This window comes from Furipterus horrens, unplaced genomic scaffold, assembly GCF_987537825.1.
Source record: "Furipterus horrens unplaced genomic scaffold, mFurHor1.1.pri manual_scaffold_8, whole genome shotgun sequence".
NCBI lineage: Eukaryota > Metazoa > Chordata > Mammalia > Chiroptera > Furipteridae > Furipterus > Furipterus horrens.
The window spans coordinates 69,196,452-69,210,625 of record NW_028327178.1 but is presented as its reverse complement, the minus strand read 5'-3'; the positions used below and the strand labels follow the sequence as shown (position 1 = coordinate 69,210,625).

At 41.0% G+C, this 14,174-nt stretch overlaps 1 protein-coding gene across 1 annotated transcript in view; it reads right to left on the bottom strand.

The window, feature by feature from the left end:
• Window positions 1–14,174, bottom strand: part of RALGAPA2 (Ral GTPase activating protein catalytic subunit alpha 2) — a 401,573-nt gene that overhangs the window by 224,026 nt on the left and 163,373 nt on the right. Inside the window, exons 15-16 of the mRNA XM_090285992.1 lie at window positions 7,972–8,206; window positions 4,223–4,387 (exon numbers count right to left, since the gene is read on the bottom strand). Of these exons, the coding sequence (XP_090142118.1) occupies window positions 4,223–4,387; window positions 7,972–8,206 (400 nt within the window). The remainder of the gene's footprint in view (window positions 1–4,222; window positions 4,388–7,971; window positions 8,207–14,174) is intronic.

The following is a 14,174-nucleotide window of genomic DNA, read 5'->3' as shown; positions in this document are numbered from 1 at the left end:
CATTTCTGTACACCAACAATAAAACATCAAAGATAGAAACTAAAAGAAAAATCCCATTTACCATAGCAACAAGAAAAATAAAGTGCCTAGGAATAAACTTAACCAAGGAGGTAAAAGACCTGTATTCAGAAAACTACATAACACTGAAGAAAGAAATTAAGGAAGATTTAAATAAATGGAAACATATACCATGTTCATGGATAGGAAGAATCAACATCATTAAAATGTCCATAATACCCAAAGCAATTTATAGATTCAATGCAATTCCTATTAAAATGCCAACGACATATTTCTCAGACCTAGAACAAATACTTCAAAAATTTATATGGAACCAAAAAAGAGCCCGAATAGCCACAGCAATCTTGAGAAAGAAGAACACAGTAGGATGAATCACAAGACCTGACATCAAACTATACTACAAGGCCACGGTAATCAAAACAGTCTGGTACTGGCAGAAGAACAGACATACAGATCAATGGAACAGGATAGAGAGCCCAGAAATAAACTCAGGTCATATGGTCAACTAATATTTGACAAAGGGGGAAGGAAGATAAAATGAAGAAGAGCCTATTCAACAAATGGTGTTGGGAAAACTGGACAGGGACATGCAAAAAAATGAAACTAGACCACCAACTTACACCGTATACTAGAATAAACTCAAGATGGATCAAAGACTTAAATGTAAGCCATGGCAACATGAAAGTCCTAGAAGAAAACATAGGCAGAAAAATTTCAGATATCCCATGTAGCAACATTTTCACTGATATATCTCTTAAGACAAGGGAAATAAAGGAAAGAATAAACAAATTGGACTACATCAAAATAAAGTTTCTGCTCAGCAAAAGAAAACATCAGCAAGTTGAAAAGGGAACCAATCGTATGGCAAAATATATTTGCCTATAATACCTCAGACAAGGGATTGATCTCCAAAATATATAAAGAACTTATATGACTCAACACCAAGAAGACAAACAACCCAATTAAAAAATGGGCAAAGGACCTGAACAAACACTTCTTCAAAGATGACATATAGAAGAACCATAGACATATGAAAGAATGCTCAACATCACTAGCCATCAGAGAGATGCAAATAAAAACCACAATGATGAATGGCCATCATCAACAAATCAACAAATAACGTGTACTAGCGAGGATGTGGAGAGAAGGGAACACTGGTGCACTGCTGGTGGGAATGCAGACTGGAGCAGCCACTATGGAAAACAGTTTGGAATTTCCTCAAAAAACTAAAAATGGAACTGTCTTTTGAACCAGCAATTCCATTGCTAAAAACTATATCCGAAGAATCCCGAAACACCAATTCAAAAGAATTTATGCACCTCTATGTTCACAGCAGCACAATTTACCATAGCCAAGTGCTGGAAACAACGTAAGTGCCCATCTGTAGATGAGTGGATCAAAAACTGTGGTACATTTACACAATGGAGTACTACATAGCAGAAAGAAAGAAGGAACTCCTACCATTTGCAACAACATGGATGGAACTGGAGAGAATTATGCTTAGCGAAATAAGCCAGGCAAAGAAAGGAAAATACCTTATGTTATCACCTATTGCAGGACACTAATGAACAGCACAAACAAATGAGCAAAACAGAACCAGAGGTATGTAAACAAGGTGTAGACTAACCATGACAAGGGGGAAGTGGGGAGGGAAGAGAAGGGGAAAAGAAGAAGGGTCTAGTCAAAGAACATGTGTAAATGACCCATGGACATGGACAACTGGGTGGGGACTGACTGTGGGAGAAAGGATGGGCAGGGTGCGTGGAAGCAATGGAAAAAAAAGGGGACAAATGTAATAGAAAAACAAACAAAAAAGTTTTGTTTTTTTTAAAAATGGAGGGAAAAAAAATACAAAGAATGAAAACGCAATTCTAGTGAATATAAGAAGGACAAAGATTTTCCTTCACACTGTGTATTTTTCTCCCTACCTGATCCCTCCAGAAATTGGCACCCTGAAGAAGTAAGTAATGACATAAGGTTCTTTGCATAAAAATAATAAAACCAGTTGTTAATAGAGGTTTTGTTGACCAAGACTTTGACTGGAATGTCATGCCTAACGGAGACATGCTTGGGCTCTGGTTGTTACCAAAAGCCCTGAAGAACCAAGGGTGACCTTAGAAGGTAATAAAAGCCAAGGAGGAAAAAGGCCTGGTACCTAGGTTGGATTTGCGGTTCATGGCAATCTTTCCAGGGAAGGAATGAAGGTTGTTTTCCTGAAAGATGGCTAAAAGTGACCTTAAAGCACAATGGAAAACCTGAAGGACTTGGAAAAGACAGGTGTTTACAGGCAAGGCTGAATGGCAGGTACATAGCTCAGCTTCTGCGCCCTGAAGGGCATACTGAAGGTCACCCTAAATGTTCCTTGTGTAAGTTCCAACAAAGCAGACTTAAAGATCATAAGTGATCATTTTCTGCTCTTGTTGAGTTTATGCAAATGAACAGGATAAATTAAAAATGGACCTAAGCAGTCCCTTTAATGACAAGGAGGGTAATCTTAAGGAGAAAAATTGTGACCCAAGGAAAATCACAATGCTCAGTGGTAGACTATAAAGTAGTGCAGCTAATCATCGTTAAAGTTTCTTTTCATTTAAAGTTTCCTTTCATTTTTAAGTTAAACTAGACCTATAACATCATCAAAGATATTTAATTTACAGGCAAGAAGAATGTCAAATGACTTGCAATGGATGTCTTTTCATTAAGACAGGCTTACAGATTTAGAGACTGATTTGTGGGTTATGTTACGTAAATTAACATGTGTTTTCTGTTTTCAAAGGGCATAAGCCTATAATCTCATTACCTGACTGATTGTCTGTATGTATAGCCCTCACTTAATCCTGTCTGCAGCGCTGCCTGCTGAGACTCAACAGTTTGGCTGAACTAAGTGGCTGGGTTGGTGAACTATGGGGTGGTCTGTGGGCTTCACTTTAATACTGGTTTCTCTTTTCTATCCCAATGGCTTGGACAGAAAGGACCCAGAGGTCTGAGAGGGGGGAAACCTAAAATATTTCCCTCAGCCCAAGCTAAGTATAGTGGACAAAAGGGTTTTGGACAAGTGAGATGTGCCTGGCACACCTTCCTCCAAATAAGCCCTTTTTTTCCCCAATGTGGGACATTGAAAAATTAATACCTGCCTTTTGTCATAGGTGGTTATGGATGAATGATACCTTCTAACCCTGTCGCCAAATCTGTTGCCCCCAGAACACAACAAGGATGCCAGCCTGTTAAACCAAGCACACCGTTGTCCAGGGACAGCCAATTGACCAGGAGTCTGCAAGATCCCTCCCCATGTGGGAAGGCCACCCTCCCCTCCACACACCCACTCTTATTAGGGATTTCTTTACCCAAGGGTAGGCAGGACGACGACCACACCCTGCTTGAAGCAGCTAGAAGAGCATCGTCTCCCATTGTCCTCTATAAGATTATAAAGGGTCTAAAGTCTGGGGGGGGGAGGGATATTACTTTTTTTATTGTTATAAAAATTAATCAATCAATTAATTAATTCTAAAAATAATAATATAGGAAAGGGAGAAACCAGAGAGACTGAATCCATGACCCATGGGCATGGACTGGGGAAGGGTTGGATTGCTGGGGGAGGGGGTTGCTGGGCGGGGGAGAGCCAAAGGAAAAAAATGGAACTATTGTGACAATATAATCAATAAAATATACCTTAAAAAAAAAAAACACACCTATTTTCTCTTTTGCACAAATATCTCACTCAATATTAACATTCGCTCAATATTAAATCCATTCCATAATGAAAGATTTTGAAATATGAAAAACAGTGTTTTGAAAAGTAACCAGAACAGAGAGGTAAAGAGAGAAATGTCATTTAACAAAAGGTCTAGCTTTTAACTTCCAAGTGGAATTTTAAACCTTTTACATTTTATTCCTATAAATCCATTTTATTTTTTACTCCTTTAATCCTCACTTGAGGATACGTTTATTGATATTTAGAGAGATAGAGAGAGAAAGAGAGAGAGGGAAACAGCGATGTCAGAGAGAAACACTCATGAGCTGTCCCTCATATGTGTCCCAACTGGGAATCACACCCACAACCTAAGCATGTGCCCTGACTAGACACTGAACCCACAACCTTTTGGTGCATGGGACAATGCTCCAACCAGCTGAGCCACCCGGCCAGGGACCTATAAATCCATGTTAGATAGCAACTATACCTTTGGGAAATATTTAAATAAATGTTTACCAGTTGCTTTTTGGCGAACAATATTTCTTGCTTTCTCAACTCCTGGTGCCCCCGATGTGGTGGCACTCCTAAATCGCATTGGCTCAGTCACATCTGGGTGGCTCCTCCAGCTGAGAGAAAAGGATCTCCCTACAGTGGTTCCTTTCTGAGAATCTAGAATGCAGCCTGATAAAGGATAAGACAAGAAAAAAAAATTTAAAGGCTGAATTATTATTCATTTTATAGCCTACGTTGCTCAGCAAATTTCATACCTACAATTATAGATAATCAGCAGTTTCTCTTGTTGCAAATTAGGTACCACTTCCTTAAACTGTTATTTAGGAAGTTATTCACGTACAGGTTATCTCAAAATTCCTATTAACAAAGTAGTTTTTCAAGTATCTCCAACAGTCTCATGAAAATTATCATATCTTCATAATATTCACTCCGATATACTAAAAAACACATTAGTAAACCTTTCTCAATATAAGAACAATGTCAAATGAAGTTATACCAGTGCTTCCAAAACTTTCATAAACTAGAAAATTAGAGATCTGATTTTAGACTAGCATTCCATCCTGTAGGCACCACCCTCTCCCCAAATACCCCAAAGAAATTTATGCCTATAATCTCTAATCAGAGACAACCAAATGAGCAAGGAAAATGACAATCTACAAATAATACAAAGTCCTATTTTAGCAGAGCTCCAAAAACAATAAAATACTACAGCTCTGAAATTCACATTCTTTTCTTTCCTCTCATACTGCTCTGGTCACATACTTCAAATATGTGGTCAAGAATCCAAAAGAAATACAGGAGAAAAGAGAATGCAACACTAAGGGATTTCTGCACAGCTATAATGTGACCATTGGCTGCTGCTTGTGGCTTGCTTTCACACTCAGGTTCCTCTCAGAGTATATTTTATTTCCACAAGTCCAGTACTTAGAAGGCAAGTATTTCTATGAAGAATAGTTAAATCTGCTTTTAGAGTAAAGCAATATGATAAATAAATCAGAAATATGTACTATGCTCATTAATTAAATTTGTTCTGTATCATTCCAAAAATCATGTTTCTGAAGTTGTTTACCTTTCCTAAGACAAGCCTTTCTTCTCCCATGACTCTGTTCACAAAACCGGAGGAAAAAATATCATGGGGATTGAGGGGGAGGGTAGATACAAGAATTTCAGGACGCAGCGAATATACTTAGTTTGAGAAGATCCTGACCTCCTGTCTCAGCAGCTCCCCTCATTCTGAACGTCACCCCTAGTAGACTCTTCTCTGGGTTGAGAACAGACGTCTTAAGACAGCCAAGTTGATCCTCTTAGGCCTGGGTTAGCATAGAGGTCCTCAGAGGTACTACAGAGCACAAGACAGAGGACATAGGCCCAGGCTCTTGGCTCCCTGACCCTACTTCAATCCCAAATGTCCAGTCTAATACAGTTTTTAGGAAGGGCTCTGTACAGTTCCAAATGGGGAGAAAAAGGGATCTGCTGCTAAAACAAGTTAGAAAATCATTAGTCTATATCTAAACTAAAATTAAACTGTCTCACTGAAATACCATGTGCTTAGACTAATTAGTTTTGGCTTTTTACTAACTTGCTTTTATTAACTGATGCTTTGGCAAGCTACTCACAGACTGCATTGAAGATATTATAAGAATCAGCCATGTTAATCAATCATTGTAATTCATTCACACCTCCCAGTATGCACACACTTTTGTCCTCTCTCCCATACTGACTATGGGCTTCATCATGTGTCTTACTTTGGTAGCAAAACTGAGAAGGAATTTAAAATGCAGACATCGCCCAGTCACCCCTGACAGCTAGCCAATCCCTAGAAGTAGAGCTGCCTAGCTGACAAGTCAGTCTAGCTCAGCGATTTTAAACTGGTGGGCCGTGGCACACCAGTGTGCCACAAGACTTTTTAAAACATGCAATGCCTGATTTAATTAGGGGCACCTATCTCCTTACCCTTGGATTGGCAAATAAAAAACTGACAACAGCCAGCACAACAACAGCCCGTCCTGTGTGAATGCCCTGTCTTGAACCATAAATATATAGGTCATATAATAGAGTTGCTGCATAATAAAGTTGTGTCTAATTGGTTAATTCTCGGTACCAGAAATCCTTATATACAAGTGTAGGCATTCGATTTTTTAAACAGTCACTTTGCAGCAAAACCGGTAGGTAATTACTATTATAATTTTTTTTGTGTAAATCAATCAAAATTACACCTTTTTTTTTTTTTTTTGTCAGACCGGCAAAAATAACGTAACATAGTTTTTGGTGTTGTGCATAATTTTAGTAATTAGTTTATGTGTGCCATGAGATGAAAAAGGTTGAAAATCACTGGTCTAGCTGACTGCAAATACAGACATGAGTCCAGCAGAAGAATTACTCAACTAAGTCCAACCCAAACTTCCAACACATAAAATCATAACCTAAATAAGAAGTTATTTTCAGCCACTATGTTTTTGGGTGATTCATCACACAGCAAAAACTAACTTATACAATCTAAAATAAGGCTACTGCCCTGGCAGGCTGCTTCAGTGGATTGAGGGCCAGACTACAAAACAAAGGATTGCTGGCTTGATTCCCAGTCACGGGCACATTCCTGGCTGTGGGCTGGGTGCCCGGCTGGGAGTGTATGAGAGGCAAGTGATTGATGTATCTCTTGCACATTGATGTTTCCCTCCTTCTCCTTCTCTCTCCCTTCCCCTCTCTCTGGAAATAAATAAATAAAATCCTAAAAAAAAATTTTTAATGTAATTAAAAAAATACATTAATTTAATTAAATTAAATAAGGTTACTGAGGAGGTTGTAGTGTGCCACAAAAAGCAATGTACCCTTTATGAGTCTTTGACAGAGAAAGCCATATTACCTGAGCAAGTACTCTGTGATTCTCTGATGTAACCCTGCAAAGATCAGAGTCTAATCTGAGGCTGCCTTGTTCCCACCTGCCTAGCAAGTATATAATGCTCTCTGGCATGCAATTTAGCATTTTAACTGTACCTGTAGCTCCACCCCTTTCATTTTGCCCCAATGTTCTTATGAATTTTATCTATTGCATTATATGTATTTCTATGAGCTGCCACAAAATCTTTACATAATAAATTGGAGGAAAAGTGAATAATTCTAAGAACTGTGTCACAGCCTTAAAAACAGGAATGAAAACATGAGCTACCAAATTGTCATCCCCAAAGAAACCACCACTGATGTTTCCACCTTGATCTGATGCTAGGTATCAAACCAATTTTTACCCCTAAACACATTAAAGCCAAAATGACTCCCACCTGAAGTATTCAGAATTTTTACACCTCTCCTAGAGAGGCAACAGAATATGTCTTAATAGTATGGCATTCTGAGTTGGTCTTGCTTGGCTCTGACTTCTGGCTTTACCACTTCTTAGCTATGTGACCTTGAATGAATCAATCACTGTGGACTCTGTTTTTCAGTTTGTCTGTGATATGGGGACAGTCCATAGTATGTACCCATAGGAAACATGAGGGTGAAGTGAGAGAGTACATACAAAACACTAGCTGTTATTATTATTGTTGTTTTTACTACAGCTCCCCTTTGTCTTCCTTCTTCTTCCACAGCCTCTTCATAAATTTATCCTCCTCATTTAGGGCACAGAATACTATAAGACACAATCTAATGCCACCATTAAAGACACTATCTATATGGCTGGTTCAGTTTATTATGAAATTTCATAGTACTCCTTTCCTGATGTCTCAGACATCTGGGGTTACCCATAACAATGGAAATACCTTTGCCTCGTTTCTTTTCCTTTTGTTCACTTATTTTGTCCAGAGGTAGGTTTGTCATCTCAACTCCATACACAGTTCTTGCAAGCACTGCTGTCAAGGAATCCATAATGTTGGCCCACTCATTTATGAGTTCCTCCCACTCTGTGAGGGAGGACAGCACATCAAGAAAGTTGTCCCAGAGCTCTCGAGAAATAAACACGCAGAGGTTTGCTCGGATCCAAGCCACAATGAGCGTCTAAAACCAACCAACCAAATGAGAAAATTCATTATCTTCATTTGAAAAAAGTATAATTTCAATGAAATATTTTAAATTGCTATTAACAAAATGAATTTTAAAATTAAACAGTGCTTTTGGGTTTTGTTTTTCTTTTAATTTCTCAAATTCATTTGAGCAACTGTAATCAGGATTTGAGCTACTGTGAAGTTAAATTATCGTTACGAACAAAGCTACTAATTCAAAACTGGTCCTGGCATAACTGGGGAGAAGACAAAGCTCTTTGTACAACAACTACTCTGTTTCCTTAAATAGCTTTGTCTATTATTCCCTACAGTGGCTACTTCAGACCTCCTTTTCTATATATAAACCTCCAACTGTACCAACTCCTTCCTGATTTTTAGCAGATGAACTCATTACAGACTTCAGAGAAAACAGAATTCATTGAACAAGAGGCCTTCAACCTCTGCCCTCCAGCCCCATGTGTCTGCCCAGCTTCCCCTCCACCTGCAGGCTCCTGCTCTTTACTTGTGTCCCCACCCTGCTCTGGACCTCTTCTTCAATCCTTGTGTATGTATTGACCCCACCTTTCCTTTTATCTCCAATCCAGCCTACTTCCCCAGCTCTCTCAACAGCATAAAATACTCCAATTCTTCCTCATCTTAAAAAATAAATTCCCTTAAAGATTATAAAGATTCCCCCTTCTATCTACAGCCCCACTTCTCCCCCTTTTAAAGCCAAATTTCTTAAAAGAATGTTCCATACCCACTCCATCTGCACTTACTCAGCTCCCAGTCAACCTCTGGCTTTCTACCTCCTATCCCACCTTTTGCCTGGGTTTTGATCTCCATTCTCATGGCTCCAGTTATCATTTGGGTACTGCTGATTTCTGAATCTCCATGTTCATCCCAGACCTCTTTGTTGGTTTCCTGACCTATCTGCTTCCTAGATAGCTCTACCTGCATGTTCAGCAGGCACCTGTAATACAGCATAATAGTAAAAAGAATTCAATTTCTTCCACTGAGATTCTTTTAATCCCTTGACCTCATCTCTCCTGCGCCTAGCCTTTACACATACTTTTCCTTCCCTCTCTTCCCTCACTTTTGCCTCTTTAATTTCCATTCATTCTTTAGGTCACAACTTGGACATCACTCCCTCCAAAGTGTTCCTGACTACTATCCCTGACAGCCTCCAGTAGCCTTCAGTTTCCATAGCTCTCTACATTTCCCAGATCAGAGCACCTATTGTGCTTTTCCTTAGGAACCTATTTAACTTCTCTGTGTCCCTCCTCTAGTCTTATGGTCTACGGAACTATAACTGGTCACATGGGCAACCCTACAAGATTACTATGCATATATTCTGTATATTTCCTTACCTTGAAATTGACTAGGGAATTCTGGTCACATTTTGACTCCTCATGCAAACATAAGAAGAATCACAACTAACATCAAATCAAAAAATACCCAGAACTGCCAGAAAATTTAACTGCATGGAAGTCCCACAACCAAAGATGTAAAGAAGCCACATTCATCCACATGGGTAGGAGAGACAGAGATGGGGAGCTAAGGCAGAGAGCATGCACTGTGGTGGCAGTGAGGCAGTGGCAGCCACTGGAATGAACAATCCCATATTAATGTGTGGTAGATAAAAATCGGAAGGGATAGCTTGGGAGTGAGTGATCCCAGCCGCAGCCCAGATTGCACAGCCCAGGGTTCCAGTGCCAGGAATACTGTCTCATAACTTCTGGCTATAAAAACCAGTGGGGAGTTGGGGCAGCAGAAGAAATTGCCAATCTCTCAGGATAGTTTGTTTAAAGGGCCTGCAGGGTCCTAGAACATACATAAACCCATCCACTCTGGGAACCACCACCAGGGCAACAGCTAGAAGGGCACCAGTCACATATGGGAAGGAAGAGAAGTGACTGGAAATGGGGTGATCACCTAGCAAGCTTCCAACAGCAAGGAAGCAGCTCTGTCCCCTCGCTGACCCCTTCCCACATACAAAGCCACAAAGTGGTGAAGCCATGCCTTGATGATTACCTAAGGCTCTGCCCCATACAACTTAACAGGGAGTCAAAGCAGCTCTACCTAATACACAGAAACAAACACAGGGAAGCTGCCAAATTGAGGAGACAAAGAAATATGGCCCAAATGAAAGAACAGAACAAAACACCAGAAAAGGAACTAAATGAAATAAAGATAGCCAACCTATCAGATGCAGAGTTCAAAATACTAGTGATCAGGATGCTCAAAGCACTAACAGTATGCCAAAAGTATTAGGAAAGAAATGAAGGCTGCACTAAATGAAATAAAGAAAAATCTACAGAGAAGCAACAGTGAAGGGAAGGGAGTAGAGGTTCAAATCAATGATTTGGAATAAAAAGAAGAAATAAACATTCAACCAGAACAGAATGAAGAAACAAGAATTCAGAAAAACAAGGGGAGTAGAAGAAGACTCTAGGACAGCGGTTCTCAACCTGTGGGTTGCGACCCCTTTGGGGGTTGAACGGTCCTTTCACAGGGGTCGCCTAAGACCATTGGAAAACATATATATAATTACATATTGTTTTTGTGATTAATCACTATGCTTTAGTTATGGTTGGGGTCACCACAACATGAGGAACTCTATTAAAGGGTCATGGTATTAGGAAGGTTGAGAACCACTGCTCTAGGAGATCTCCGAAAGTGCCAATATCCAAATCACAGGGATACCAGAAGCAGAAAAGGAAGAGCAAAAAATTGAAAACTTAGTAGAAAAAATAATGAAAGAAAACTTCCCTAATTTGGTGAAAGATATAGACATACATGCCCAGGAAGCAGAGACCCAAACAAGTTGGACCCATAGAGGAACATACCAAGACACATCATAATTAAAATGTCAAAGGTTTGATCCCTAAGGCTCCGCCCCTTACAACGTAACAGGAGCGACAGGTCTACCTAAGACACAGAGACAAACACACACAGGAGACTTCTAGCCAAGATGGAGGCCTAGATTGACACACTCCATCACCCTCCACAAAAAAAAAGGAATAAAACTACCGCAAAACCAGATATAACCAGAAGTTCCAGAAAATGAATGGAAGTTCAACATATTAAGTTATAAAGAAGTGGTGCTCGTCCGGACGGGTAGGAGGGGTGAAGCCAGGACAGAGAGGTCAAGCTGTGCTGGCTGTGGCAGCAGCAGTGATGTCAGCCAAACAGTGGTAAGCACAGACACCATACTTAAGGAGAAGTGAAAAGTGCCTAGGGAGCACCCCAGGCTGCAAACCACACCCGTCAGCTTGCGATTACAAAGCCAGGAAAGGCAGACCCCCACTGCCTTGGACTGTGAGGCTTGGAGGGAGTGGGGACGGAGGAGGAGGCTCCCAGTCTCTCAGGGGAGAGTGAATGCCAGGAATCCATTCTGGATTCCCACCCCCACAGAAAATGCCGCAGCGTGGTGAGAAGGGTCACCCGGTTGTGACAAGTGCACGGGGCTCCGCTCCCTATAGCACAGGAGGTGTGACAGCCCCTCCCCGGAAGCAAAGGTAAACACAAAACTGTCAGGATGGCACAGATCATGACAGAGACCCGAGACACGCAGCTGACCGGACAGCAAATATCTAATCTAATGAAGCAGCAGATAGGAAATCTTTCTGAGGTACAGTTCAGAGGTTTGGTTATAAAAATGCTTACAGACCTAACAGCAGATCTTAAACAAGACGGGGAAGGAATAAAGGCTAGTCCTGCTGAAATGAACAAAAACACATATGAAAACTTTGGGCCAAGATGGAGGCGTAGACAGACACGTTGTGTCTCCCTCCACAACTAAGAACGAATACAACTACCTCAAAACTAGAAACAGCGAGAAGTTACAGAAAATCTAACTGCATGGAAGTCCAGCAAACAAAGATATAAAGAAGAACTACTCATCCAGACAGGTAGGAGAGGCAGAGAGGACACGGTGTGAAAGTGGTAGCAGCAGGCCAGCAGAAAGCGCAGTCAAACGTTTTAAAAAGTAAGAAGAGACACCTGGGGAGCGTTCCCAGCTCCTCACCGGACCTTGCAGCTCACTGTCCCAGTACCGGGGAAAATCAAGCCTCATTGCTTCTGACTGTGCAGACTAGTAGGGGTTGGGGTGGAGGCAGAAACTCCTGTTCTCAGCAGAGTCCGCTTGTTTAAGGGACCCCATGGTCCTAGAATGTCTGCAGACCCACCCTCTCTGGGAACGACAGCCAGAGCAGCAGCTAGAGGGGCGCCAATCCAGTATGGAAGTGGGAGAGGTGCTTGAAAAAGAGGCGAGTGCTGGGCAAGTGGCATTGTTCCCTCTTGGACCCTTCCCCCACATACAGTACCACAATGTGGTGAAACAGGTCGCCCTGTACTGACAAATCCCTAAGGCTCTGCTCCTTACAACGTAACAGGAGTGACAGCTATACCTGGGATATGGAGGCAAACAAACACAGGAGCCTGTCAGAATGAGGAGACAGAGAAGTATGGCCCAAAAGGGGAAATGGATCAAGGTTCCAGTGGGAGAACTAAGCGATGAGGAGATAGCCAACTTCACAGATGAGATAGACAACCTAACAGACACAGAATTCAAAACACTGGTGATAAAGATGCTCACAAGCTTGACAGATATGCTTGAGTACAGCAAATGCATTAGAGAAGAAGTGAAGACTATGCTAAGTGAAACAAAGGAAAATCCACACAAAACCAATGGCGGAGGGAAGGAAACCGGAGTTCAAATCAATGATTTGGAACATAAGGAAGAAAAAAACAGTCAACCAGTGCAGAATGAGGAAGCAAGAATTGAAAAAAATGAGGAAAACTTCCAAAATGTTGCGAAAGAGATGGACATACAGGTCTGGAAAGCACGGAGGGTCCCGGGTGAGCTGGATCCAGAGGGGACCACACCAGTATGCATCATGATTGAGATGCCAAAAGTGAAAGATAAAGACAGAGTCCTGGGGGAAGCAAGAAAGATGAGGAGAGTTGCCTACAGGGGGATGACTATAGGACGACCATGGACATGAACTAAGGGGGGTGGGGTTGGTGGAGGGAAGGGGGGTACTGGGCAGAGGGGGCAAAGAAAAAAAATTGGGACTACTGTAACAACATAATAAAATATACTTTAAAAGAAAGCATATAGGAGGAAGTGGAATAGATAGGAAGATGTTAAGAAGAACTATATGCACAAATAATGGGCATGGACTAAGGGGGAGGGGACAACTGGAGGGAGGGGGGGTCACTTGGTGGAGAGGAACAAAAGGAAAAGAAATTGGGACAACTGTAACAGCATAATCAATGAAGCATATTTTTTAAAATGCCAAAGGTTCAAGATAAAGAGAGAATCTTGAAAGCAGCAAGAGAAAAGCAGAGTTACCTACAAAGGAGTTTCCATAAGACTATCGGCTGATTTCTCAAAAGAAACTTTGCAGGCTAGAAGGGACTGGCTAGACGTATTCAGAGTAATAAAAAGCAAGGACCTACAACCAAGACTACTCTATCCATCAAAGCTATCATTTAGGATGGAATGGCAGATAAAGCGCTTCCCAGACAAGGTAAAAACTAAAGGAGTTCATCATCACCAAGACATTATCACATGAAATGTTAAAGGGACTTATTTAAGAAAAAGAAGATCAAAACCATGAACATTAAAATGACAACAAACTCACAACTATCAACAACTGAATCTAAAAAACAAAATGAAAAAGTAAGCAAACAACTAGAACAGGAACAGAATCATAGATATGGAGATCATTTGGAGGGTTATCAGCTGAAAGGGGGGAGGGAGGGAAATGGGGAAATGGTGCAGGGACTAAGAAGCATAACTGGTTGATATGAAACAGACAGGTGTATGTTAAGAATAGTATAGGAAATGGAGAAGCCAAAGACCATACATGCATGATCCATGGACATGAACTATGGTGGGGGGAGGGGAGATTGTTGGAGGGAATGCAGTATCAGGCAGAGGAGGGGCAAAATTGGGACAACTGGAATAACAATCA